We start from the raw sequence: 27,390 nt of genomic DNA, 5'->3' as shown, positions 1-27,390 counted from the left end.
TAACTTTTTAAAAAAAACTTTCCAGCTTCATTGTCCATCAGTGTTGGGAAATGTATTCAGAAAGATCTAAGGTGACTTTGCCTGTTCCCTATAAATAGCTCCTGAACTCAAGTGCCTCCAGACTGTCTGCTTGGATGAAGATGAGGAAGTAAAGGCAGCAGCAGGCAGTAGAACCCGATGGGTTGAGAAATGCAGATCTAGAGATTAAGAACCAATTCAGTGTATAAAGTTGAGATGACAGAAATTTCACAGTTGAGCTAGTCCAAAAGAAAGGCGTGAACTCTGTGTAAAGTGTGTGCATTTATAGAAGTGCCCTACTCTACTACATGCACTCTTTTTACTGCTAGTGATTAAAAGGCAAAACATAAAGACAAATTCAATGTAGAGAGTCAAAAAGAAAGATGAAAAAGGACTAAAATAAAAGCAAACAGAAATAATAGCACACAGAAACTTGGGATGTATATATGGATGATGAGCAAAGTGTACTGGACTTTTATTATCAGCCGTTGCATTTGATGCTCTAGTATTTAATGTTATCTCGTATCTATCTCGTAGCAAAAGAGCAAGGAGATGGAGAAACAGTATGTCACAATCCAAACCACTTTGAGAATGGCTAAAGGCTCCTTGGGGAAGATCTCAGAATTTCTGCAGACCATTATAAATGCTAAAGATGTAAGTGAGATAAACATTATGCTTCTCTGGTGGTGGTGGGGAGAAATGCTATGTATGACTCTAGGACAGTGGTTTCTCAACCTTAGCAGCTTTCAGATGGGTGGACTCCAACTTCCAGAATTCCCCAAATGCTGGCTGGGGAATTCTGGGGAGTTGGAGTCCACCCATCTGAAAGCTGCCAAGGTTGAGAAACACTGCTCTAGGAACTTATGAGCTGGGGATGTGGGAACAAACATAAAAGGATGAGTTCTTCACAGTGACTGTTTCATGAATAGTAGACATGAAAGAGCTTGTAGGATTAGGAAAAAAAAGGATGTATATTGGCTGAGGTTTTCTGATTCTGAGGTAGTGTCTGAGTTGTTTCACAATACCTCCTGGGACAGGCCAGTGTGTCTCAACCTCAGCTACTTGAAGATGTGTGGATTTCAACTCCCAGAATCCCCCAGCCAGCATGGGAATTGAAGTCCACACATCTTCAAGTAGCTGAGGTTGAGACACACTGGGATAGGCACTTGCTGGGCTGTGATTGATGACAGTTGCAGCCCAACAACTGTTGATATTACACACACACACGAATGCCAGATGGAGGTTTCCCAGATTGAAAGTTTCAAAGAATCCCCCTTGGATGAATTGCGGCATCAAAGGGGGGTTCTTTCCATTTTTAAGTCCCATTTTTAAACAGTTGGAAAAGAGAAATAGGGGCTCAATCATCAGTTTATCCAACAAACAGTTCTCCAGCAGCTCTGAGGAATGGGGTGCATTAAGAAATCAGTATTTTCCAAGAATAGAACAAGTGTTTAAATAGGAAAAGAAAGAAAAAGCACCCCATTGCTTAGATGGTTATTGTAGCAGGACTCAGGTGTTTGGATATTTTTCGTACCTCCAATCCTTCTGAGAGGACTCTTCGGCCAGAAAGAGGCGGGATGGAAAAGCAAGCGTTCTCAATGTTGGCAAATGCTTTGGTTGCATTTCAGGAATCAGAGAAATTACTAGCTCAGCTAGATGGAGCCAGATATCCCCTATCAGAGAAGGCTAAGGAGTACACTTTGGCTAGCAACAAGATCCAGAAGGTTGAGTTGGCAGAGGAGCATGCAAAACTTCTAGATGAACTGGCACGGAATCTCTCCAGGTAATAATTGCTAATTTGCTTACTTTGTTCTCATTTCCTGACCAGCTGTTGAAATGCAGCTGAAGCTTCTATCCTGAGATGTAAAAGTACTTGCCTTTAGACTATTGACGTCCTGCATTTCAAGACACCACTGCCATACCTTTTTTTTTTTCAAAAACAGCCAAATTTAAAATGGGTGCATTTAACACAAATGTTAAATGAGACCAAAAAAAAAAAAAATGATTTGCATTTTGCAGAATGGGTCAAGAGAAGGAAAAGTGATACATTGCAGTAGGATATATAATTGGTTCTGATTGTAAACCAATTCTTATTTTTCAAAAAGTGAAAAAAAAAAGCAAAGCAGGTATTTCTCAAGGCAATTTTGAAAGGAAAAACTGATGTTTGACAGTCGCTAAGTGTTGCCTTTTCTGAATCAATGCCGTTCCTGAATTTTCTCAGTACAGAAAGTGCTTCCGATTTTTCATCTCATTGATCATTAGAAGAGTGTTGCAGAAATTGTGATGTATCAGTCTTCAGCTACATAGTACCCTTATATCCAAGGCCAGCTGTGGTCCTGGCTTGGAAATGTGTCACTCTTGGCAATATTAGAAATCTCAATATTATTCCGTATGCGATTGGATTCCTTTTCTGGCACTGCATCCTTTTCAAAGCAACCTGAAATTTGAACAAAAACAGATGCTTTCCAGTTTTAAAAAGCAAACATGGATGTTCACATTTTATCTTAACAGTAGAATTTATTTAAGAGTTTCTCTCTCCTTCTAGTTCCTGACTGAAAAGAAGGAGAGTCAGCTTTATTCTGTACTGGATGGAAAGGTTATATACCATGAAATGCTTTTTTAATTATTATTTTGGAAAGTTTAGAAGACATAATCTGATTTCAGGCTGTTTATCGACACAAGGGATTAAACATGAAGGCACACACAGACATACACAAATCCTCATCACCAAAGAGAGTTTTAATACTTCACCAATTACCAGGTTCTACATATTCAAACTACAGTATTTTGTCATCCTTGGTAAAGTCATAATCAGATGTATTTCAGAACCATTGGATCCCTGTCTTTTTTTATAGACTGTGTTTCTTCCTTCTGATGGTACTACTGTAGAGGCAAGGAAGGGACATTTCAGTTCCCACATCCTTTCCTAGTCCCAACTGGTTAGTCCTCCAAAGATATGGAGGTGATAAGAGATTGGTGATGCAACTTAGGAAAACCCAATCCTTGAAAGTGGATTTCTAGCCTCCATAAACTGACCAGCTCTCCAGCAAGCTACCTTCTACTGGAAAACAGTATTAGCAGCACCACTGAAACTTCAGGCCTGCTATTAGCAGCAGGAACACAGTTGGGAGTTCTGGCAAACTCGGTTTTTTTGTCCTCCAAAACAGCATTATCCATGGCACAAACCAGGATGGTTTTATTCAGAGAGCCATCAATGCCTCCAATGCCTATGCCAGCATCATTGAGGCGGTAAAGAACGCAGAGGAGGCAGCCCTCAAAGCCAGTCATGCTTCTGATGAAGCCTTGAAGGTAGGAATGTTTGTCTTCCAATCTCTGTTTGAAATATGGCTATAGCCAGCTCACCTGCCAAGACCCAGTGGTCAACTTCCCTCTTTTGTCCAGTGTAACCATTTTGTTGTTTTAGTGAGACAGCTGAGGTTTTCATGGAGGACTGCCCCCTCCCTACATTACTTACAGATACTTTGCAGACAAATGGTTACAGTTGCACAGCTTGTTCGGGGAGAGCCAATCTGGCAAATGAAAGAAGAACATGGCAAATTTACAGTTTTTGCTTGAGGAGGCAGGAGATGTTGCCAGTCAGCATGTCCATGCCTACCATCTGCTGTCTCACTCATGCAATTAATTGCATATCTCTTCAGATTGTATTGACTTAATTTCATAAATCACTTAAAGTAATTCAGTTCAGCACTAGCGGAATTGGGAAGAGTGTATTTGGAAGGAAGCCATCCTGTTGAGGATGGAGACCCAGTTCTTGTTGAAAAGTGGATTATGGAAGTGTAATCCACTTTTTCTTGGGAGTGATGGGATAGTAGAGACTACAGGGGGAGAACCCAGCACCAAGTCCATAGAGGACAAGGAGTGGAGGCTACAGCTCTTATATAAGATGTGGATTCAGGATGTTCTGTGTGAGTTACTTGGCAGGTGAGGTAGGACCAGTTGTCTTCTGTGTTTGCAGAATGTCATCAAACATAATCTTGGAGCCAGAGCAAAAGAGATGAAGAAAAATAGCAGTGCTTTAGAGGAAGCTGTGAAGGAAGAGCAGAGGAAGCTCAGTGGAGGTGAGAAAGAAACCGACAGCACCTTTTCCACCCAATCTGGTCCATTTGACCCTACTTCTCATCAGGGTCCCTCCTTCTGCCACCATTTACCATTCTGCAGATCATACACTCACCATTATCATCTGATGCCTTGGTGTTCTTAAAGGCTCCATGCCTACTTAGGTGGCCATAGGTTAGCTATCATAAGAACCAACAAGGGAGGATTAAAAATATTCCTCACTTTATCAGGATATTTCTGTTCTAAAAAATCTGCCAATGTTGATAAGCTTCTTAGGTCTTTTGTTTCAGTAACATTGAATAACTTCTGTCATTGCTCTACAATACAACAGAGCAAAGACTCTAAGCAAAGTCGGGCTTCATAGACCAACTGCAAGGTGTTTTATTAATTACTGTTTTTTTCAGAGAAAATTACTATACTGTTCAAAGGTCAGGCATCAAATGAGTAAGGAAGCGTTTAGAAGAAAATGACCATCAGTTCAAACATTTCATGTAATTGATATAATAAATTGAGTTTTCATACATCTGTAGATTGAACGTCTGACATAAAAAAGGTAAATAACCAGCCCTTTTGAAATGTCTGGTGAGAGGTCCACTAAAACGAAAGTTTTTTTAATGGATTTATTTAAACTTGAAGGAAGCCAGTTTGATCTGGTAGTGAAGGCCCTTAACAAGAACAGAGCAATCCGAGTTTTAGTCCTGTCTTAGGCGAAGAACCCACCTGTGGGACTTTGAGCCAATCTCTGTCTCAGCTCTGGCAAGAAGGCAATGAAAATGCTGCCTAGAAAATTATGTAGACTTGTCCATGTAGTCACCAGGAGCCAAGACTGACTTGAAAAAGCCTCATCTTAAGCTGATAAGATGCATACTGAATATTGTTTTAAACTAAGACCATTGACTTGTTAGAACGAGCTACTCCTATTCAAAATGTGTAAATTATCAATATTTATCTTTTTAAGATTCTTCAGTTCATAAACCTGAATTGTTGTTCTGATCAGTAGATATTTTCATGCATTCCTTAAGCTTCCTTTCCAAGTAACAAAATTACATTTTTTGTTTCTTCTTCCGTGAAGAAGGTCCTATCCCATTAAAAGCTTTAAAAGTATCTGAAACTGTCCTAATCCTCAACTTTGTTAATCATCTATTTATTGGGGGGAGGGAGCCCTCAGTATCATATTGATTAGGTTTTATTTAAGAGATTTCTATGGCTGCCCATCTCAAACGGCTGTGACTCTGTGTTGTTGATGTGGAAACTGTGGGTCATGTAATAGTGATACATTAAAATGACATCTTAAACCAGCTTGATCCTTCTTCCTAAAACTCATTGATAATATCATTGGAGCAGATATTGCAATAGAACCTATAAAACAATTCTTTGCTTAGCCAGCTGAGAATCAGGATATTAAAAAATAATCCAACTGAGAACACATGCCCAAAGGAATTGGGGGGAAAAGGAGGTATTTTCATTGGGTTGGATTTCATTGTAGCTTAACTATCAAATTAAATTTCTTTGTGTAAGTATGGGGAACACTCTAGTTTTGTGATTGACATTTTCAGGGGAAGGGGAAACTATTATGGGCAGTTGAAGAGATTGACTAAATTAAAAGCCCAGCTACCACAATATTGTCTAGCTTTAAACTAAAATGATAGCAAAACATCTGTGTAAAACATCTGGTTTATTCCCAATTAGACTATAAAAGCCATCTGAATATCAACATTTCTAATGAACAAATTATATAATGGCTGACAATATCTGGGGAAAAAAATCAAATTAGAAAACTATTGAATCACAAAACAATATGAATTAGAAAGCTTCTTAATTAAAACAGTAACTCTCCTAGCCAATTTTTGTAGCTACAATCATATATACAATCAATCCATTTCTTTGCCAGCAAATGTTTTTCATCAGAAAGAATATGCGGGTTCTTTTGTGAAAGTTCAGTAACAACAGTAACTAATCTGTCAGATTTCATTATGTTTCATCTATAAAAAGTGTTCTCTTCTTAGATGGACAGCTCAGATATTTAGCATTCTTTGAAACAATGACTACATTATTCAAAATATAAAATATTATAGTTTTATCATAGAAGGACCCAATATGGATCAAGGCAAAATCAAAATCAATGAACTGAACACTTACTATGGAAAAATCCATAGCAATAAAAAAAGAAAAATCTAAGAAGAAAAAAAGGAAGAAAAACTAAAAAATAATAAAGAACAAATATAAGAAGAAAGCAAAACATCCTACATTCGAGATGCATATAGACCAGTGTTTCTCAATCTTGAGAACTTTAATATGTGCTGACTTCAACTCCCAGAATTCCCAAGCCAGCATGCTGGCTGGAGAATTCTGGGAGTTGAAGTCCACACATCCTAAAGTTGCCAGGGTTGAGAAACACTGGTATAGACTACAAAATTAACCTCTCACCCTTGATGTTGAAAAGATACCTACATTTATAGTGTATTTATAGAGGGAAAGGACATGCCAACCCTGTCCTGTTCACCCTATGGGACCCATCCAGAGATTATCTTGACTGAAAACCGGAACAGCCAAGAGGTTCTAGGTTTTGGTTCAGTCTGATTACAGCCTGCCCAGAACTGGTCCAGCCAAACACCTGAGCCATGGAGTATGTGTTTGTTCTGTGTAGGGAAGAGAATATATTTTATTTTGTTTGTACCTCTGCTAGTTAGTTATTTGGGACAGTTTACAGGAAATGGAAAAGCACAATATAAAGGGTTACAACAGTAATAATGCAGTTAAAAACAGTTCTCTTTTCAGTTTTCTCTTTCAGATCATCTGGAATTGGTAAGAAACGGTGTAAGCTTTTCTTTGAGTTGTTCTTGGGTTTAAGCTGCAGCTGTCTTTGAATGGGACAGGCAAAGCAATAATAGTGGTTCACCTTCATAGGAGTTGGAGAACACAGTTCTGGAATTTCTTAGTGCATGACCTCAACATTCATAGCCCCAGGTCATACTCATAATGTTGCCAATGGAAATTTTACTTCCAGAAATCCTGATTTGAACTTAGGTAACTCTGTACTTTATTTTAATCCAAGTCATCAAGGGAGCATTGGAAGCAGCCCAAAACAGATTGGCTGGTATCCAAACAAAGAAGGAACAACTCCTGAACCAGCTGAATTCAGCGAAGAACAAGTTGAACATGATCCATGGTAAGTCCATGTTATAATGCCTTCACAGATTTTCCAAATAACCATGTCTGCAGAATTTCTTCTTAGCAATCTGGAGATTTCAGCTCACCATGGTCTCATGAGGTGTTATGTCAATAAATCTACCAAGCTTCTGGGTGGATGGCCCTTAATTAAGTAGCACTGCACAGCTATTTTGCCTTTTTCTGCTGAACAGATTCTCTTTGATAAGGAAAAAGAAAGAAGAAATAATGTACAAGGGCAGATTTGCCTTACAAATTGAAGGTAGCAGCACCTGGGAGATTCCAGGAAAGACAAGGTGGTTGCATGAAACATCTCGAACCTTGTGTCATTAGGAGTGAAAAATACATGCGATCTTCCAGATTTCTCCCCATCACTTTGCCAGTGATCTGATCATACAACATTAATGCATGAAATGCATTGAATTTGACTCGGTCTAATCATTTTTCCTGAACTGCAGAGAATAGTTCTTACACTTGATGGTTCATGTATTTGTTCTTCTTGAGCTGAAATGAATCTGAACTGTTGCAGGTTTTTGGCCACTCTTGACTCTGCACATTTCTTCCATCTAAATTCTGGTAACTTATGTTTTTATTTTACACCCTGCGTGCTTTCTTTTGCAAGACGGTGCAGCAGAGAAAATTCAGAAGGCCCAAGACGCCGCCTTAAAGGCCAATGAGACAGTGGCCGCAATGGAAGGACAACTGAGTGACATGAAAAAAAACCTGGATGAGTGGAAGGAACAGTATGGAGACCTGAAAAGTGAAGATTTGAATCAAGCTGCCCGTGATGCCAAGAATACTGGTGTGTAATTCCCATTTTTTCAGTATTTCTGTTTCTTTGGGAGAAGATGGGTACTGCCTTAAGCAGGATTCATTTGTGGGTGTAAATACTCTTTTGCACTAAAAACTCTTTGGAAGAAGATTCAGAATAAATGTCTTTTTTGGAAATTACTTTCTGTTTAATGCCAGATGCAAAATGTCAGTTAGATTCCCTTTTTTCTTGCTTCCCTTTTATGCATTTGCTTCCACTAATATTCAACTGTGTCAGCTTCACTGCATTAATTTTTGTGACAGAATGCTAAAAGAAAACAGATACAAATTGTTCTGTCTTTTTCACTTTCTGGTTTTTTTCAGTCTTATTAAAAAAAAAAAGTTGCCATGTACTTCTGTCCTCTGTTCTATATTTCAGTTTTCTTCTGTGCCCTCTCTGAAACATGTCAGTTTTCATCAGAGATAAACAATGAAATTGTCAGAACTCATAATTACATTGGAGGCAATGTTAAAATAGAAGATCAGATGGTTCTCTGTTTCATATGAGGAGGCATAAGAGAGCTGTTTCACTTTATAAATATATTGGGATTCAGAACTTCTGACCTGCCAGGCTCAGCTTGGCAGACCAGCTCATAAAAATGGTTAATCTGCTGTCTGGGGCTGAGAAATGGAGGGAGAGATAGATCATAAATTGCTGCAACTGGTATAAAACTTTGAGGAACTCCTGAAACGTGATGCCCTTCCCATATAACCATCACTATTCTTTGAAATTTCTGTGAACCTTTTTGGAACTCAGCTGTAACCTAGCATGACTAACATGCTTCCTCTGTGACTTGTTTATATTTCCATTGGGTTGGCTTCTGGGTTTCCGCTTGAAAAATTTCTGCTGTCCAGTCTCAAGTCTTGAAAGCACCCTTCCAGTCCTCCTGGGAAAGCTGACCAGTCTGGAAAACAGAAGAAGCCACAACGCAACTGTTTTGGACAATATTCTACGAGTGCGCCAACTGATCTCGTTGGCCCGGAATGCTGTCAGTAAGGTATGGAAGCACAAAGCACAAGCAGATCATACAATGTCTGATGGCCCTGCTGTCTGCCATGATGTGACTCAAAAACAAGGTTGTGTGTCAGAGTTCATATCCCCAAAAGAAGACTTCAGCTTGGCTTAGAACTTGTGTACAGTCTGATTCATTGACTGATTAGCCACAGGGCAGGATTGGCAATTACAGGTAGTCCTCGTTTAATGATGGTAATTGGGACCGGAACTCCGTCACTAAGCGATGGAGTTGTAAATTACATCGTGTGACCACACTAACTTATGACAGCAATTGAGGTCGTCCCAGTTGCCATCGTTAGGCGAATCCCGCACAGTCGCAGTGTCCCTGGGGTCATGTGATCATCATTTGTGACCCCCTGCCGGCTTCCCCATTGACTTTGCATGTTGGAAGCTGGCAGGGAAAATCAACAATGGCAGTTACGTGACTGTGAGACACCATGACCATCATAATTGCAAGCCAGTTAACAAGTGCCCGAATCACAATCATGTGACTGCAGAGACGCTGCAACGACCACAACTATGAGGAATGGTCATAAGTCCCCCTCGTTCAGCACCGTTGGAAATTCGAACCGTCACTGAAAGATTGGTCGTTCAGTGAGGACTACCTGTTTATTATTTTTGCCCATCAATTCTTAAGAACAATCATATAGAAATGAGCATAATCCGTGAAGCCAATTAAGGATTTGACTCACAGAAACAACTTAATACTCCTTGGGACATCATTAAGAAGAATTTGCTGGAAGTGATGATTTTTAAAGGGAGGTTGGAAGGAAATAATGAAAATAATGAACCCTGCTGAGACAACAGTATCTTTCAATGCCAGGCCTGAAGTGTTAGTGTCAGATATTTGTTCATTTGATCTTTTGTCTTCTAGATTAAAGTTCCAGTGAAGTTCAATGGCACTTCTGGTGTACAAGTCCGGACTCCCAGCAATCTCCAAGATTTGGCTGCCTATACATCCCTCAAATTCTATATTCAGAACCCATACTCCAAAGTGAGAGAGAAACAACAAAATGAGGATGGGTCTGGACGCTTTGTGTTGTACCTGGGACAAAAGGATGTAAGTTCTCAGGAAAGAAATCAAGAACCAGTAAAGATCAACCCGGGGGCTTGGGGTGGAAAGTGTACTTTGCTTTCCATATCTGTTTGAGAATGTTGGTATTCCTATGCAATTATTATTCAATACTATTGCTATTCACTGTTGGTGTAAAGTAGATTTAGCTTTATTTTCATTCCTTTTCCTTATCCCATGCCCCAACTTCTTTGATTACTATTTCTTCCTCAATTTTTGCACTTTGCAAAATGTCTCTTACCCCAAAAAGAAATAATACGGTGTATAAGTATATGTAAGCATGTATTGTTCAATGTAACGGTGGTAGTGATGCACCAGTGTTTTGTGGTAAAAAGCTATTGGATCATATAATAGCAAGGACTAAAAATAAACCTAAACAACATTTGGCATGGAGTCCCACTGGAAAACGGATTGCTCTGTGTGACCCAAATTAAGACAACGATGTATTGTGCCATATCCATGCTTGTAAGCCCTTTGATGGCTTTACAGTCCCATCATTGGTCACATAAGAGATGCCCAATATTTATTTAATTGATTTATATGGCCACCCATCTTGTATACATGACTCTGGGTGGCTAACAATTAAAACAAAATAAAAACAGAGTAAAAACACAACCAATGATTAAAAACATAAATAACCTTACCCAGCATCAAATAGCATAAATAGCAGCTGAGAGCAACCCCAACATCTCACAATTAATATAACCCCAAAGCAGTCTCGGCTACACTATCAGGGCCCCAGGCTTGATGGCAAAGCCAGTTTGCTCTTGTTCTTTGAATTTCCAGGCCACTGGTGACTACATGGGCATAATCCTGAAAGACCGCAAAGTAGAATGGATCTACAAACTAGGAGATGAGGAACCAGCACATTTAGTAGTTGATGAAGAAATTGGAGAACAGTTTGCTACTGTCAGCATCAACAGGTATGGAGGAAGCAGGGGAAAAGAAGGAGAACCTTCAAAATCAATATTCCTAAGTGGATCCATGGACAATTGCTTCTGATATAAAATTGCTCTCTACAATCACTTCTTGATAGAAGAGAGAAAATTGTTCTGAAGTTTAGAGTAGTCTTCTTGTCCCTTGTCCCTAGAGTTCTTTCTGGAAGGCCTTTTTTTCCTAACGAAGAAGTTCCCTTTGGGCTGGATTTTACTTCCTCTCCTTGCACCATGTGATTCATCAACTTTCTGCTGCGTTTTGGTTATGCTTTCATTTGGTTCCAGTTATATTATTTGTATTTTTGTCATCATTACTGACTGCCATTTCCCAGCAGAGGGATAGGAGGTATATCCTAGAAATCAATAAATGTTTTCCTGGTTTGTAGGATCTTGCAGTATGGACACATGTCTGTGACAGTGGAGAAGCAAACCTTGCATGAGACCAAGGGGGACAGCGTTGCCAAAGGAGAACATGGATTGTTCAACTTCAAGCCACATAACACTGTTTTGTACGTGGGTGGCTACCCTTCCAGCTTCACGGTGAGATGGGTGGGGTAGGCTAGTTGTGTCAGGCAAGGGGTATGTTTCTGACCTTTTAGAATCCGGTTGCTCAAACTAGTAGCAGCAACTGGTGACTTAAAATAGTGGCTAGCCCATTACTCTTTTAGCTTTCTTGACAATTAATTAGGTTTTTTTCACACCTATGACTGTGTTGTCTATGCAAAACTTGTAATTGTTTTAAATAAGCTCAGGGTGGACATGCTTCACAGGGAGCTTCAACTGGCAGTTAACTATATGAGAAAACTCATGCTTCCCTGGGAAATTCATATTGTTGGATACTGTAACCAGAGGCAGTCATCTGTGCAATCAAGCAAGGTTGGGATTGCAAAGGCAGGATGGGTTAGGTAACTGAAGCAGGAAGCAAGAGCCTTCAGAGAGAGGAGCAGCCAACTTGCACCTTGAGTAACAGGGTTGGGGTGTTTACCTCACCTGATAAAAAATGAAAGAGAAGATTTCTGCTCCTGCAGATTCTGCAACTCGGTTATTTTTTCCCCAACAGCCCCCTAAACCTCTGCGGTATCCTAACTACCGAGGCTGTATAGAGATGGATTCCCTCAATGAAGAGGTGATGAGTTTGTACAACTTCCAGCGTACTTTCCATCTGGACACTGCGGCAGAGAGACCTTGCACGAGGTAAGCTTGGTGATGATAGGGTCAACAACCTTCCTTCTTGGAAGAAAATGGACACTGTGCTCTACAATTTGATTTATAGATCACTGCCTCTCCGGAGACAGGAAGCCTCCATCAAGCAGGGCTCAGCATCTTTCAAAACTTTTCCTTCCTCAAAATGCAACTAAGATTTCTTTTTTTATCTCCTGATACTGAACTTCTAGAACGCAGCTGTGTAGATTGGGCATGCCGCTTACCAACTCTTTACTTCTTCTCAAAGATCTAAATCCACGGGTGATCCCTGGCTGACTGACGGCTCCTATTTTGATGGTACTGGATATGCGGAAATCACCTTTGAGAGCCAGATTGGCTCAATCAAACGCTTTGAGCAGGAGATGCGGCTGGTGTCCTACCACGGGATCATTTTCTTCTTGAAACATCAGGCAAGTCTTGCTTTAATTGGTCCTTCTTGATAAGGTGGCAAGGATCTGGGTTTCTTGTTACAAGTGATGTTATTTTATTTATGTATTTATTTTATTTATTTATTTATTTATTTATCAAATTTGTCACTGCCCATCTCATGAAACAACTCTGGGCGGTTTACAGCAAGATAAAAATTCATTAAAATTCAACATAAAAGCAATCCTAAAAACAAATAGGTTCCAAGAGGATGGAGAGTTGCCGAGTAATTCCCAGGGAGCATCATCAGGGGTCTACCACCCCCAGGGATGGGCAGAGCCCATATCGCCCCATGCACGCTGACAGATCCTGTTAATCCTTTTCGGAAAGCCAGGAGGGTAGGGGCCCACTGCACCTCTGGGGGGAGAATATTCCAAAGGGTGGGGGCAACAGCAGAGAAGGCCCTCTTCCTGGGCCCCACCAGCTGACACTTTTTGCTGACAGGATCCGCAACGTGCCCTTTCTTCCTGACTGGGTGGGATGGGTTGATGTAATGGGGATGTTAGAAAGAAGACACATCACAAAACATCTCATGTGGATCGGAGGAAGCAAATGTAGGAAGATAAGCTCTCATTTTCTCTTCCCGTGCTTTTCCCTGGATTAGAGCACCATTATATACAGGAGAGAGTTGACTTTCAGGCTCCAAAGACAACCTGACTTGTCCCTTTTCTGCCACAGAATCAACTGCTGTGTTTGGCTATTCAAGACGGAAAGCTAGTGCTGTACTATGACTTCAGTGGAGGTCTGAAGATGGCGCCCCCTTCAAAGGATCGTGCCACCCTGATAGTCAGCAACAACACAAATAAAGCGGTAACGACAGAACACAGACCTGTCTCTTTCAATTTCATGACTGGAGGCAGAAGTACCTTCTTTCATTCTTTGCATGGATTAGGGATTTTATATTCAGATTTTAATGACCGCAGAATGGCGGTGACTTTCCTAAGTTAGCCCACTGAGATTGAGCAAGCTTCTTCTTGTCCACTTCTAATAAATCTGTGGGGATGGTAGAGAGAGGAGCAGGCAGCACTGGCTCATCAGTTCATGCCCTTGGCTTAGGAGACACTTTGAGAATAATTTCTGAATCTTGAGTGAAACTGCCTCTTTTGTGGGTCAGACCCCTTCTAATTCCAGGAGCAGTTCCATGGTCATTTCTCCTTTTGTCTGATTCCAGATCCAGCTATTTCTCCACAAAATGGGTTCCAAGGATCGTGTTTTGGTCCGTCTGGAACAATCTACTGTCTTCATGATTGAGCAAGAAAACATTTTGTATGGTGCCACCTCCTATTATTTAGGGGGTGTGCCCAGCTCCATCTTGCCTGAAAGGTAAGGTTTTCTTTCAGTCATTATTGCAAGCAGAACTTTGTTTCCTTGTGTCAGCACTTAAACATCTGAAAAGAGCTACTCCATTGGGTCTCTGCACCTCTACATCTCATAATTGGCTGCATTCATACTAAGGCCTTAATCATGGTTTACAGACCTCAGTAGCTAGATTCATACAATGCATCAAGCCAAACCACATCAGTCAAGATTCCTGGGGTGCAAATAGTGACAACATATAGCTTCTTCAGGAGATACTGGAGAAATTTATTAAAGACCGCTCACATGTGCCTTTATGATATCTGTCAGAGACCGCTGTGAACTGGGCTTTTCTTAGAATCCCTTCTTGGTTTGCTTTTATACATTATTTATTTGCCTAATAACTATATATAAAATGCATACAAAACATCCCCACAGCCTCTAATCTGGTTACTCTTTTTGGTTATTGGTTATAACCAATAACAGTCAGAACTGATGATGTTCTGAAAGATGCTGAAACCCAGCTCTGGATCAGGGTGGTGGGTGAACCCTTGAAAGATTTTTTTACCTTGTTTTATATGTTTTTCATATATCATCTGCTGCTCTGTTCTGTTGTTCTGATTTTTTATTATGTAAAGTGCCCAGAGTCAGTTGGGGTCAGGAGTTCTTTAAATCTATGTATTCAGTCAATCCATTTATTTCCATTCTGCCTTGACGGCTGGGATTTGTGGAAAAGGAACCTGGGTCGGTAGCTTTTTTGTTCTGCTCCTTAACTTGTCCATCTGCTGAAAAGCCTCTGTTCTCTACCTGTGTGCTTTCTGATTCCCGTCCAAACTGTAAAGATGTTAAGCTTCTTAAAACACAAATACCACCTGGTCAACATGACATGTTTTTCAGCCTGAAGAAAATATTCCCCAAAGGTGGCTCCATTAGAGGTTGCATGAAAGGACTGAAAGCTCTCGGCAAATATGTTGACTTAAAACGTATGAACACCATTGGAGTGAGTTATGGGTGTACCTTGGATCTCCTGGTAAGATGTCTTTATTGCCCTCTTTATTGTAGTGCACAGTATTGGGCCAACTTTGCTAGTATTCAATATTTAGGCATTGATAGCTTTTTTTCTGGAGGTAAAGCAGTAGTGCCTCACTCCCTACTCCAGGTGAAGCTTCTCCTGTGACAAGAGAAGCTTGAGATACCACCAGTGCTTGGCCTGTTGCCACCAAGAAGCTCTGACTGTTCAGAACAGTACTATCTCAGATACCTTACTCACACTGTGTAGTTTGAACCCACCTCTTAAACCCTACAGTTGCTGCTAATCTTACTTCATTTTGTGGTTCCTTCCAGAAGTTTTCTTCTTGCACACCATAGATGTGGCATCATATTTGGCCATTCTGTTCTTTTGGTGGGTTTTTTAGTCTAGAAATAACACACATCTATGGGTGTTGTGTTTGTCCTTTTCCAGGTGGCTCGCTCAGTTAAATTTCATGGCTCTGGCTACTTGACTCTGTCACTGAAGAATGTCCCCTCTTTACAAGACTTCTATACTGGTTTTAGCTTCCGTACCAGTCAGAGTCACGGCTTGCTGTATCACCATGCTACAAAGGTACACCATTTGGGCATTGAATGAATTGCATCCTAAAATAATAGTTTCCTGAATGGCTTACTTGCAGAATTGTGAGAAATAACTCTTAACTGTTCCTTCTGGGCATACAGAACCAAAGGGAAAGAGAATATTAAATGTGGACTATGCATGTCTCACTATGCCGCCCAGAGTTCCCCATTGGGGGAGATGGGCGGATAATAAATCGAATGTAATAGTAGTAGTAGTAGTAGTAATAATAATAATAATAATAATAATAATAATAATAATAATAATTTCTGTAAGTGGATAAGCTGCCAGGATAATGTTTTGCCTTCTTAAGAAAACAGGCAGATCTGGGGTTTTGACTAACAGCTGTATCTCAAGGAGAGGAAATATTTCTATACCTTTCCCTTGCATTTGTCCTACCTGAGACTTTCTTTACAAGACTCACCAACTGCCTTCTTCTTTTGTTTGTCTATCTATCTATCCCCTAAATTTATCCCTCCCTCCCTCCCTCCCTCCATCATCATTTATCTATCAATCAATCATCTAAATAATATATTCTAAACTGGAAAGATGGTGACTTCTCTTGCCCTACGTTCAGCAGTGCCTGGGGGGGAGGCATCAATAACAACTGCCATCCTGACTGTTTTGAACCACCCTATAGGCACCTTTGCTTATTTGTGATATCCTTGAAGAATTGTCCATTTTAACTCCTAATGGAGTTGAACTGCTCTCAAGGAGCCAAGATTCCCTGGCATGCAATATGTCTTCCTTTTTTTCTCTCTCTAGGAAGGGTGGTGCCAGGTTTCTTTGCAAGATGGCCATGTGGCTCTCGATGTCCTGTCCACAGAGCTTACCACAAAGAATGCCTATGCTGATGATACGAGCCACTATGTGGCTGTCTACAGCGATTCTGCAGGGTACCTCTCCTTTGCATTGCATGTTTGTGCTGCCTGCCCCCAGACCTGGGGCCCCAAATTGATCTCCCACCTTGAAATGTACCACATTTTTGTTGTAGGGTCCGGATGTATGTAGATGATCAGCTTCAGGAATCAACAGCAGGGTCTGATCGACGGAGGAGGCAGAAACGTCAAGCTGAGTTGGCTGTTTTTCACCTGGGCGGTTGGCCCAAGACCAGCGAGATTGGCAACCTTACAGGCTGCATTAGCAATGTCTTCATCAGGAGGTAAACCAGTGCTTCAATTATATTCCCTTTATACCTTCTCTAGCTTCCTTTCCTTCTTCACACACTTTAACTAGTATGCTCATTTAGAGTTTGCTTTGCTGCACAGATTTTTTAATATACTTCTAGAAGGTAGAATTCTAGACTGAACCAAAGTGATCATGGACAATGAAGGGCTTTCTCCTATTTATGGGGATCTACCTCCTCATCCACTTTATCAATGGCCAAAGTTCCTTTCCTATATCCTTGTCAAATATATCTAAATATCCGAAGGGTTGTCACAAGGAAAAAGAAGTGGACTTATTCTTGATTGGCCAAGACAGCCAGGGGTAGGTCTAGAACCAGTGGGTTAAAGCTATCAGGAAGGAGATTCAGGTTAGAAGTCAGGAAGGTCTTCCTGACTGTAGGAGTTGTCAACCAGTGGAAGAGGCTGTCAGGTGATGCGTTCTTCTCTGGAGATCTTTAAACAGAGGCTGGATGGTCATTTGTCAGAGACATTCTGGTGGACCCTGAATAAAGCAGAGAGTTGGACTTTTGATGGCTTCTGAAGTCTTTTCCCATTCTAGAATTCTATGAACTAAGCAGTGTATTTGGTAGATTCACCAAGATATTTGAACTTCTGATTTTTAAAAATTCGATCTTCCATTTCCACTCGTTTTTAAACCATTTTTGTTAATAATGTAAAGCATGGATGACTAACATTTGTGCAGTCAGAGGGACACACTTTTTTTTTTTAATTGTTTTGTTTTGTCCTCCAAGTGCCAGAGAGGACTTAGTGGAGACACAGTGATAGTGCAGGAGGCATGCCCCTTATTTCCCTCTTTCTTTTTTGGTTCTGGGGCTGCAGGAACACTGTTAGGAAGGTCTCATGTCACCCAGGGATTACCCAGCCCCATCTTAGTCAAGACTTTCCAATACATGTGTATTCACATAGATATACATAGCTAAACCCTGTAAATAAATGATATTATTATTATATCCTATACTATTGGAGGTACATTCAGCCTTCAGTCCTGTACTGACTGCCTATATTTTGGGAGGAGTTTGAGAGAATGGCAGGATATGTGGGCTTCTGAGTCTCTTCTTTTTCTCTGCCTAAGAATCCCTAACCAAGAGCGTATCCAGTTTTGCTCTGACATTGTATGTTGGAGGCTTAGTGGGGAAGACTGACTACCTTTCTTTCAGGCAAGGTACCCACCATTAACTTTCTGTCCCAGAAGTACTGCTAAGCTTTTGTGGAAATTCAAGGCTCCCCAGAGTGCATTTTGAAATCCCTTCATGATCTTGGCATTTCTACATAGATTCTGTGTTGTTGTTAATCATATCATTAAAGAACATGCATCAGTTTTCAGAATTTACTAGTATGTAATGGATCATTATGTGCTGATTGGAGATGAAACTAGGAAGGAAACATTTTTAAATCAGAGTAAAAATGAATCTCCTCCTTTATTGAGGGTTAACTGAAATAGGACACAGCATGGTCCTAGTAATATTCTTGTCCATTGACTACAAGAACAGATCTTGAAGGATATGAGAATTACAGTTTGATCAATATAGTCAAAAGAGGTTCTGACAGTTCCCACCATCTGCTGTGGTCCTCACTGAACAGCTGTTAACCTCTTTTCCCTTTCTGCACTAGGAGATCAGAAGCCCAGGCAGTTGTGGATCTACAGCAGAGCACTGAGAATTTCAATGTGACCATGAACTGTCCCAGGGATCGGCAACCCCAGCAGATGAGAGCACCAGAAAAGAAGGGCAGGTGGAAAACAAAGGTGATGGAAATCTTTAAAGCCCAATTTTCATTGTCCTGAGAGAATTTGGCTCTGTTTCAGGAATGGAATAACCCACATCTATTATGAAAGATATTATGGAAGATCAAGTCATGTATTTAGCCTGTGCTGCCGTTATATTGAAATATTGCACAGAAGGACCTCAGGAAATGTATAGAACAGCTCTTCCCCTTTGCCTGTTGGTCCCTGTCATTACACATTGTCCAAATAACAAATAATATACTGAACTCCCTTATTGCTTTGGTTTCACAAATGCATATTTATTCTACCCAATAATAATAGATCTGTGTGTGTGTTTTTTTTAACAGCAAGCATATTTAAACATAGGGCAAGGATAGCATTTAGATATTAGGAGTCCTTTAACAGTCCTTTATGATCAAGTATTTCCAAGATGTGAAGTTATTAACAGGATATCGATCATTTATGGGCTAAGAATTTAAAAGTTTAAATCCAATTCATGTTCCTGTAGGAAACCAGTCATGACCAAATTGTGGACTGTGAGTTCCAAATTGTGTCTCTGCAGGTATCAAGCAAGGCAATGCTGAAAGACACAAATTGCCACCTGCTCAAAAATCCCAAAGCCATTAAAGATGCCTTCCAGTTTGGTGGATCCCCTGTCAGCCGTTTTGAGTTCAATGAAATACCAGCAATGTTCCAAGAAAGGTAAAAAAATTAATTAATTAATTAATTAATTAATTAAATAAATAAATAAATAAATAAATAAATAGTAAAATGTGTTTTTCTGCCTCCTTCTTGCTTGGAAGTCCTTTCTGATACTTCAGAAGAAGAAAAAATAGGGAGGTGAAGAATCTCAGATCTATCTACCTCCAGAGCTTCAATTACCACCAGGTTTCTGGATAGAACTCGCTGATTCAAGATCATCTTCAACAACTCTGGGCTGCTCTCAACAGCCTTAAAACCAGCAACTATGAAACATAACCATAAAACAGTAAAACCATCACGCAAAAACAAAAACCCTTAATCCAGGGTTCCTCAACCTCAGCAACTTTAAGATGGGTGGACTTCAACTCTGGCTGGGGAATTCTGAGAGTTGAAATCCACCCATCTTAAAGCTGCTGAAGTTGAAGAACCCTGCCTTAATCAATCCCTTAGGATGCCCCGCAGCAAGCTCCAATTATCCTCATTCCATTCTTTCTACTCCATTCTTTCCTCCCCCATACCATATACGCATGGGAAAGTGATTTTTCCAATTTAAAAAGACTATAGCAAAGATTGCAAGAATGCTATGCTTTTTTGTAGAAAGTCATCAGGAAACTCTTAGAAGGCAATATTTTAATCTTTGCCTGTGCCCATAGACGTCATCCAAAGATAGCATGGCCCCATGAATACGTTCAGTCTGTACTCTATTCGCTGAACTTCTGAACTCCAGTCCAGAGTTAAGAAAACTTGAATGACAGTCAGTTCTTCTTCAACAGGTTCCATTTCTCCATGGAGGTTAGATTGAACGCCTCCAATGGCCTGCTGTTCTACATGGCTAATGAATCTCTGGGCTCCTTCTTCTCCCTTTTTGTCTCCAATGGACGCTTGGTCCTTTTGGCTGATTTCAGTGGACATAAAGTGAGACTCCGGACCAAAGAAAAGTACCACGATGGAAGATGGCACACAGTAAGAAAACTAAATATAGGAGCTGATCTGACCCCTAGTGCTGTTCTTGTGTCTATATTTGTGGGTGAGAAGCAGAAAATAGGCACATTTTGTTAATCGATTCCATGTTGAATGGCTTACTTTTCCTCCAGATTGACACTGAGCCGACAGTGTGTTTCCATTGGTGGAGTAGCATAAAATAGGATATGGCATCCATTCCTTGGCTAGATAGTTGAATGGGTTATAAACTCAAAGACGAGAGGTACTATTTTGTCTCAGGGAGTGCATTGCACCCCCCAAAAAAAAAAAAAGAGTCTGGGACAGAACTAGCCAATCCTCCTCTATGTATTCATTTACTCCCTATGATAAAACTTTGAATATCATTCCAATTTGGTAGCCTTAAGGGCTTCATTGTAAGTATAAACCAGCATGGCTGAGTAACCATCACTTCTCTAATATAGGTTTCTATTTCTGCTATTCCCAGGTTCCTAAGTAAGGATCTTGCAGGGAAGCCATTGCCCCTGTTTCCCCTGCAAGGATGTGCTTATTGTGTAGATGTGAAAGGTGTACCAACTGGATGTGCAACACATTTTCCTCTCTGAAGTCTGTCTTTGACTCATCAGTAAAGGAGGAAATCTAGGACTGGATTCCCTGTCCCATTTCTCTACCAGTCCCTGCAGCTAACACTCTTTCCTGGGGTAGAGGAGGGAGTGGGCTGAAAAGAGAAGATAATAGAAGACTTAGAGCCTCTTCAATCCTCAGTCATGCCTCCGAGTAGAAATAGTTTGGATTAGCTTGAAGTGGAAGAGAACTGTCTGTAAAATCAGGAAGAAGATCTCTCTTCTTGCTTCCACCTTGCTGATCTCCAGCTGGGGAAAAAATATCTGAGTGCCTCAGGATTGAAATAGGATTGCTTTGCTTGTGACCATAGAAAGGAGATACAACTGAAGAATCACATACATCTCTTACAATTTTCAGGTCTTCTACAGCAGAGATAGGAATAGAGTTCAGCTGGTCGTTGATGGACTGAGATCCTTGGAGAAGTTGCTGCCAACCACTGTCAACTTTGGGATCACTGGCCCCTTTTATGTGGGTGGAGCACCAGTGGCAAAAGCTAAGGCTCATATACCAGTAAGGAACCTAATAATCTACTCTGGAAGCTGCTTGTCCATATAACTAGAATTATCGCTGATATGAAGCAGGAGGGACTTATATGAATTGTGCCCATTCCTTGACCAGGAGGCCTAGCTCAGTCATTCATGCCTTAGTCACTTCCCTGTTGAATTACTGCAATGCACTTCACATGAGGTTGCCCTTGAAGACCATGCAGAAGCTGCAGCTGGTCCAAAATGCAGCAACGTGCACAGTTCTGGGTGCTTTGTAACTTGCCTGTGTTACACTGCTTTTACTTGAACTGCAGTAGCTCCCACTTACCTTCTGAGTGCAATTTAACGTGCAAGCTATCTCTTTTAAAGCCCTACATGATATAGGCCCAGGTTATTTGGGTGACCGCCTTTCCCTGACGCTGTCTATCCATCATACTAGGTCAGATAGGGTGGAGGTGCTCCAGGTCCCTTCCCTTGAACACTGTCGTCTGGTGGGACCTTGAAGGTGTATCTTCTCTGAGGCTGCCCTGGCCCTTTGTATAGCCTCCCACCTGCGATTTGAGGGGTCCCTACTCTTAGCCTTCTGGAAGGCCGTGAAGACCGGGCTCTTCCCCAAACATTGGGCTAGGATGGGGTTGAATCAGGGTCAACAGTATAGGTGGTCTCGTGCCTGGTGGGAAGGATTTGATTTGTTTTTATATTGTTTTTGTTAGTAGTTGTGAGCCACCTAGGATCGTTGTGTGAAATAGGCCGCCATATAAGTTATTTAAATAAATAAATATAAGCGAAAGCATGAACTTGAGGGTTTGGAGAACTATAGTTTCAGTTTTTAATCTTCTTTTTAAAACTTTAATAAAATTATACAAGGGGGGGGGTTTGGGGAACTATAGATAGTGGAAATGTCCAGATGCTGTTATCTGCTTCAGAAGACCTTCTTCTTTTCTGCAGGATGCTTCCGCTACCAGCTTTAAGGGTTGCCTCAGGCACCTAAAACTTGACAAAAAGCCTCTAAATTCACCATCCCGTGTGTTCGCTGTGACCCCTTGTTACGTGGGCCCTTTGGAAACCGGCATTTTTTTCTCTGTTGAGGGAGGATACATCACACTAGGTACTTTAAGTGTCATCTCTCCTGAGCCTTTCACACTTGGCCATTCTTCGCACTTTCTTTCAAGATAGTTTTAACTTTCTGTTCCCTTTCCAAAAATCTGCTTCTGTGACAGCCTTGCTCTTCTCTCCCAGATAGGTCTCTAGCTATAGGTCAAGACTTTGAGATGATGCTGGAGATCCGGCCACGGAGTACATCTGGCCTGATATTTCATGTAGGAAGGCAGACAAATTATCTCAGGCTATCTACTGAGAGCCAAAAGGTAAATTGATTGATAGGGATGTGAGTTTCAGGAATTTTGTAAAAACTAAAAGTAATAGATGCAAATACCTTGGATATCCTTTAAAGGAAACCAAAACTATTGTCATGTATATTCTTGGCATGGACAGTACAAAAACATACCATCCACTATCAAGGTGGAGTGTAAATGTATTATTGGCCAGGGGTTCACATTGGGCTGGCAACTACACAAGATCTCCAGAACTACTTGCTCCAAAGTGAATCTGCCCTTCCTATAAGACCTGGAGGAGAAGACCTGCTGAGCGTGTCATCTCTGAAGGAATTTTGTCAACAGGCCTTAGCAACGCTGGCACTTCTTTTGTGGAACAGTTTGCCCCCAATTTTCTCTCCACTCGGTTTCTGAAAAGAGGTGAAAAATTGGGCTTTGGTGAGATGTTAGGCCTTCTCTTATGATCCACCTCCAGAGGTGGAATAGAGTGACACAGAAATATCTAATAAAATTTTTAAAAATTGAAAGGAGAGGAGGCTGCATCGTATTAACAGCCACGAGGAGATTGTGGATCAGATGAAAGCCTGTTTTTCTTGGCCTTTATGACTATAAATGTTATAAAGTGGAAACTGAAAATCTGTTGGGGTAGATATGTAATGGTCTGATCTGAAGTGTTTCTTTCTGAGAACTTACTCAGAACCTTCTGGGTTTTCAGATAGAATAAGCCAAATTTAAGTGTTCAGGAGCATCTCCCTGATACCATCTAAATGAACATTCTCCAAATCATTCCTCCGTATTAGGTTACAGTGACCGCAAATACAGGAGCAGGAGAGTTCTCCACTTCTGTGGCCCAACCTTCCCTCTGTGATGGCCAATGGCATACAATAGCAGGTGAGCCACTATTCAACCCATTGGATATAATCTTTCTGCTGTATCTTTTGGAAGGAATCAGTTGCACTGAGGTATTCCCTAAACCCCATTCTATAAAATCCTTCCACTTCCCCTTATATTTAGATTTACTGACCATCGCTGTACAAGATGGTATGCTGTGGAGCCTAATCACAGAATAGCTGTGTTTGTAGAATGCTGTTGATCAGTTCTGTTGAAGATCTAGCTGACTTATTGAGCCAACATATTCCTTCATTGTATTGTGCGAACCATAACATGGGTTAATTTAGCAAGATTAAATGTGAATGCAGCCAGTAAATCAGCACTGCAATCTGGGCTTTATGAAACATTTCTCCTCATCAAATGGTGGTTGATGGAGGCTAAAATTGGACTGCCACAATTCTTCTGGGACTTAGTATTCAGATCTCATAGAGATGTCAGATGCTAAATAAAACATTATAATATTTGTAAATCTTGCATGTCCATCTGCCCCTATCCTTAAATAGAGAATAGTTCTCTGTTGCTGGTCCAGCTCAGCATGCTTTGCTAATATAGATCTCTCTCGGTGGTAATTATGGGAGTTGTAATCCAACAGTTATTAGGCAGTGGGTTGGAAAGAGCTGATATCAATAGCACCAGACTAACTCTATCTACTCCTTCCACATTCCTGTGGTGTAGGGGAGCAAGTGCTGCTGCATGAATTATGAAGCAGATGCATGCTAATTTGTCTTCTTTCCTAGTCATCAAAGAAAGCAACATGATCCAACTGAATGTGGATACTGAAGGAAATTACACAGTGGGCCCAAATGATGCCCATGCTACTTCGGTCAAAGAAAACATTTATCTTGGTGGAATGCCAGGTGAGTGGGTTAAGGAACTGGAGCATTCAGGGGGGACGTTGCAATTCCCTAAATCAGTGTTGTCCAAACTTGGCCACTTTAAGATGAGTGGACTTCAACTCCCAGAATTCCCCAGCCAGCCATGCTGGCTGGGGAATTCTGGGAGTTGAAGTCCACTCATCTTAAAGTGGCCAAGTTTGGACAACACTGCCCTAAATGGACGTATGCAGATTATTAGTTTTCCGTCCTCCTCGACCTACAGAATTTGAAAATGAGTGAAATTGTATAAATTACAATTGTCCACTCAATAATCCTCTTTCGATTCAACCAAGCAGCCATCATAATCACCTGATTACAATAAAAAATATATATTCTTGCAATTCTGTTCTGTATGGATGTGCCAAAACACTTTCAAATCAAAACACAAAAACTGCAAATGTGCTATTTTGGTCTGACCTCAGAATGAAATGTGGTAATTTGAAACTTCCTCTTTGCCACAAGATATGAGTGTCACAAAATGAAGTGGAATGACAGCAGTGCTGGTTGGCCACCTAGTTTGCAGAAAAATTGGCCAACGGGATGACAGTTGTTTTAAAAAAAGCCTTGAGGGTGCTCTCATTGTTTCTGGTGGCTAAAACTGTTGACAAGTTTTAAGTTCCAATGGAAAGCAGCCAACAGCATGGTTCAAGTGTGGCTGTTCTGCTTTGAACTTGAAACAAAGCATTTTAACTTTTTAAACTGAAAACAAAAAAAATTCCATTTTGTGCGTGCCCAAACACCAACTTCAAAAGCCTTTGAAAGTGGAAAGGAACAGGAGTGGTAGATGATTAATGTAAAACAGAACTGATCGGGATCTGGAATGGCAAAAGATTAGGTGGGGAGGCTAGGACCGTAGAGATGAGAACAGAAAACATTCAGACAAGGCTGGATGGGGAAAGTAGAGGGGGGAAAAAGCAAGTGGCATCTTGTGGGCAAGGCCAAAAAATGGCAGGTGGGGCAGCAGGGGGCAGCTTCTTCAGGAAAGGCCACCAACTTGGAAAATTTCAATCTGCTTCAGAAAGGTTATTCTGAATGCAATGAGCGGGATAGATGAGGCTCAACTAGCTTAACGTTCCTTGATTCAAAACTGGCCATAGCAAGATTTTCTCTGTATTAAGTCATGCTGGCTGTTGCACATAACACTTTATTCTTCCCTCTGCAGAACTCACTTCACCATCACATCTGGGGCATCCTCCCTCTTTTGTGGGCTGCATGAAGAATTTGGTGATCAACCAAAACCAAATCGACATCAGGCAAGCTGGGACAACCAGGGGCTCAGTGGGGCTCAGAGGGTGCCCAACTGTGTAAACAAGTTTCTAAGTGTGTAAAATCAGAACCACAGAGAGGTTCACCATCCTCCAGGAAGCCAGTGGACTTCATGAGGCATCTCCTTGCCACTGAAAACACCATGTTCAGTATCAACAGTGTATATATGGCAGAGGAAGGGGTGTAGTGTGGTTATCAGCTGTGTTAGCCAATTTGTAATATATTTGCACATTTCTTCCAGTATATTGGCAGTAGGGTATTTTGAATAGTGCACATGGTGTGCACTTTGTACAAGTATTTATAACAGGTGTTAGAAAGCTAAGGTGTTCTTTCACAAGCGAGATAAGTCACAGTGGTGCTTTAAGCAACTATTTCAAGCTGCCCAAGAACCAATTATTTAAGCGTATCTGTATATATATGTTTGATCACCACAGTTGTTCTAATCATTTTCCAGAGACTGTTCTCTTAATTTTTATATGGGGGAATGACAAAATGTCTGCAGGGGGAAGAAGCTGAGACATTACAAAGGCACATATATTCCATTTTCCAGCAGATAAAAATTACATCTGAAAAATAGTGATTTGTCTTTCCCAACTTCCCTAAACTTATCAAGGAATGTATTAGACATCACTTAATAACTAGGCTTATACATCACGTGCGTTATAATTAACATAGATTTGGGGTACTTGGTGGTTCAGCGTTGTGAAGACCTAGCCAATCTAATGTTCAGCCATAATGTGGTTTGCTTAATAGCATGACACATATACACAGGCTGGGCCTAGGACTTAAGTGTGTTTTGTGACTCCAGGCAAGATAGGAACGCTTCCCACATTAAGTGCTATTACGGCAGCCTGTATTTCAGCGACAGTATTTTTTTAAAGGAAAACATGGCTTCACTTAAGGTGGCATCCTCAGCTCCTTTTGGAAAAGAAAACAGTCTCTTCACTCTTACTCCACCATGTTCTTCAGTTCTAATATCCCAACTTCCCTTGCAATCAACTAACTTCATCTGCTCCTCAGTACCAGTCTATGGTTCACTTGTGCATTTAGAAACAGCCTTGTATGTTTATGTGTGTATATATATATATGTATATCTCATCACATTGGGTAAGATAGTTCTAAAAAGAATTTTATTACTTATCAGTATATTGGTTATTTTAATGCTGGGGTACATATTGAAAAATGGATTTTAACTCACCTTGAATTTTCTTTAAGCGAATTACTTCTTTGGGGGCTGAATAATGAAAGAATATTTCTGTATATCACTGCTACATACTTCCAATAAAATTTTCTGATCTAGACTTTGTAAAATTTGTACGGAGTGGCTTTAATGCAGGAGATGGGGAATATACGTGAGTAAATGCACTTACAGTGGGGCAAAAAAGTATTTAGTCAGCCACCAATTGTGCAAGTTCTCCCACTTAAAAAGATGAGTGAGGCCTGTAATTTTCAGCATAGGTATACCTCAACTATGAGACACAAAATGGGGAAAAAAATCCAGAAAATCACATTGTCTGATTTTTAAAGAATTTATTTGCAAATCATGGTGGAAAATAAGTATTTGGTCACCTACAAACAAGCAAAATGTCTGGCTCTCACAGACCTGTAACTACTTCTTTAAGAGGCTCCTCTGTCCTCCACTTGTTACCTGTAGTAATGGCACCTGTTTGACCTTGTTATCAGTATAAAAGACACCTGTCCACAACCTCAAACAGTCACACTCTAAACTCCACTA

The 27,390-nt window shown here is 40.7% G+C and overlaps 1 protein-coding gene across 1 annotated transcript in view; it reads left to right on the top strand.

Annotated features, from left to right (window-relative positions):
• Window positions 1-26,964, top strand: part of LAMA5 (laminin subunit alpha 5) — a 188,098-nt gene extending 161,134 nt beyond the window's left edge. The window contains exons 54-80 of the mRNA XM_088153275.1: window positions 556-672; window positions 1,647-1,801; window positions 3,186-3,327; window positions 3,995-4,097; window positions 7,151-7,264; window positions 7,886-8,065; window positions 8,929-9,071; window positions 9,963-10,148; window positions 10,947-11,083; window positions 11,482-11,635; window positions 12,156-12,289; window positions 12,546-12,708; window positions 13,403-13,534; window positions 13,896-14,047; window positions 14,918-15,050; window positions 15,483-15,623; window positions 16,395-16,525; window positions 16,624-16,791; window positions 18,428-18,560; window positions 19,102-19,241; window positions 20,015-20,204; window positions 21,162-21,314; window positions 22,238-22,397; window positions 22,529-22,656; window positions 23,424-23,514; window positions 24,252-24,371; window positions 25,552-26,964. Of these exons, the coding sequence (XP_088009401.1) occupies window positions 556-672; window positions 1,647-1,801; window positions 3,186-3,327; window positions 3,995-4,097; window positions 7,151-7,264; window positions 7,886-8,065; window positions 8,929-9,071; window positions 9,963-10,148; window positions 10,947-11,083; window positions 11,482-11,635; window positions 12,156-12,289; window positions 12,546-12,708; window positions 13,403-13,534; window positions 13,896-14,047; window positions 14,918-15,050; window positions 15,483-15,623; window positions 16,395-16,525; window positions 16,624-16,791; window positions 18,428-18,560; window positions 19,102-19,241; window positions 20,015-20,204; window positions 21,162-21,314; window positions 22,238-22,397; window positions 22,529-22,656; window positions 23,424-23,514; window positions 24,252-24,371; window positions 25,552-25,697 (3,846 nt within the window). The 3' untranslated portion in view covers window positions 25,698-26,964. The remainder of the gene's footprint in view (window positions 1-555; window positions 673-1,646; window positions 1,802-3,185; window positions 3,328-3,994; window positions 4,098-7,150; window positions 7,265-7,885; window positions 8,066-8,928; window positions 9,072-9,962; window positions 10,149-10,946; window positions 11,084-11,481; window positions 11,636-12,155; window positions 12,290-12,545; window positions 12,709-13,402; window positions 13,535-13,895; window positions 14,048-14,917; window positions 15,051-15,482; window positions 15,624-16,394; window positions 16,526-16,623; window positions 16,792-18,427; window positions 18,561-19,101; window positions 19,242-20,014; window positions 20,205-21,161; window positions 21,315-22,237; window positions 22,398-22,528; window positions 22,657-23,423; window positions 23,515-24,251; window positions 24,372-25,551) is intronic.
• Window positions 26,965-27,390: the final 426 nt, after the last annotated feature.

The sequence above is a fragment of the Python bivittatus genome, unplaced genomic scaffold (assembly GCF_059951505.1).
Source record: "Python bivittatus isolate LINGU-HERP-01145 unplaced genomic scaffold, Pbiv_v1 ctg000700_np1212, whole genome shotgun sequence".
Lineage (NCBI taxonomy): Eukaryota > Metazoa > Chordata > Lepidosauria > Squamata > Pythonidae > Python > Python bivittatus.
This window is presented reverse-complemented; position numbering and strand designations above follow the sequence as displayed.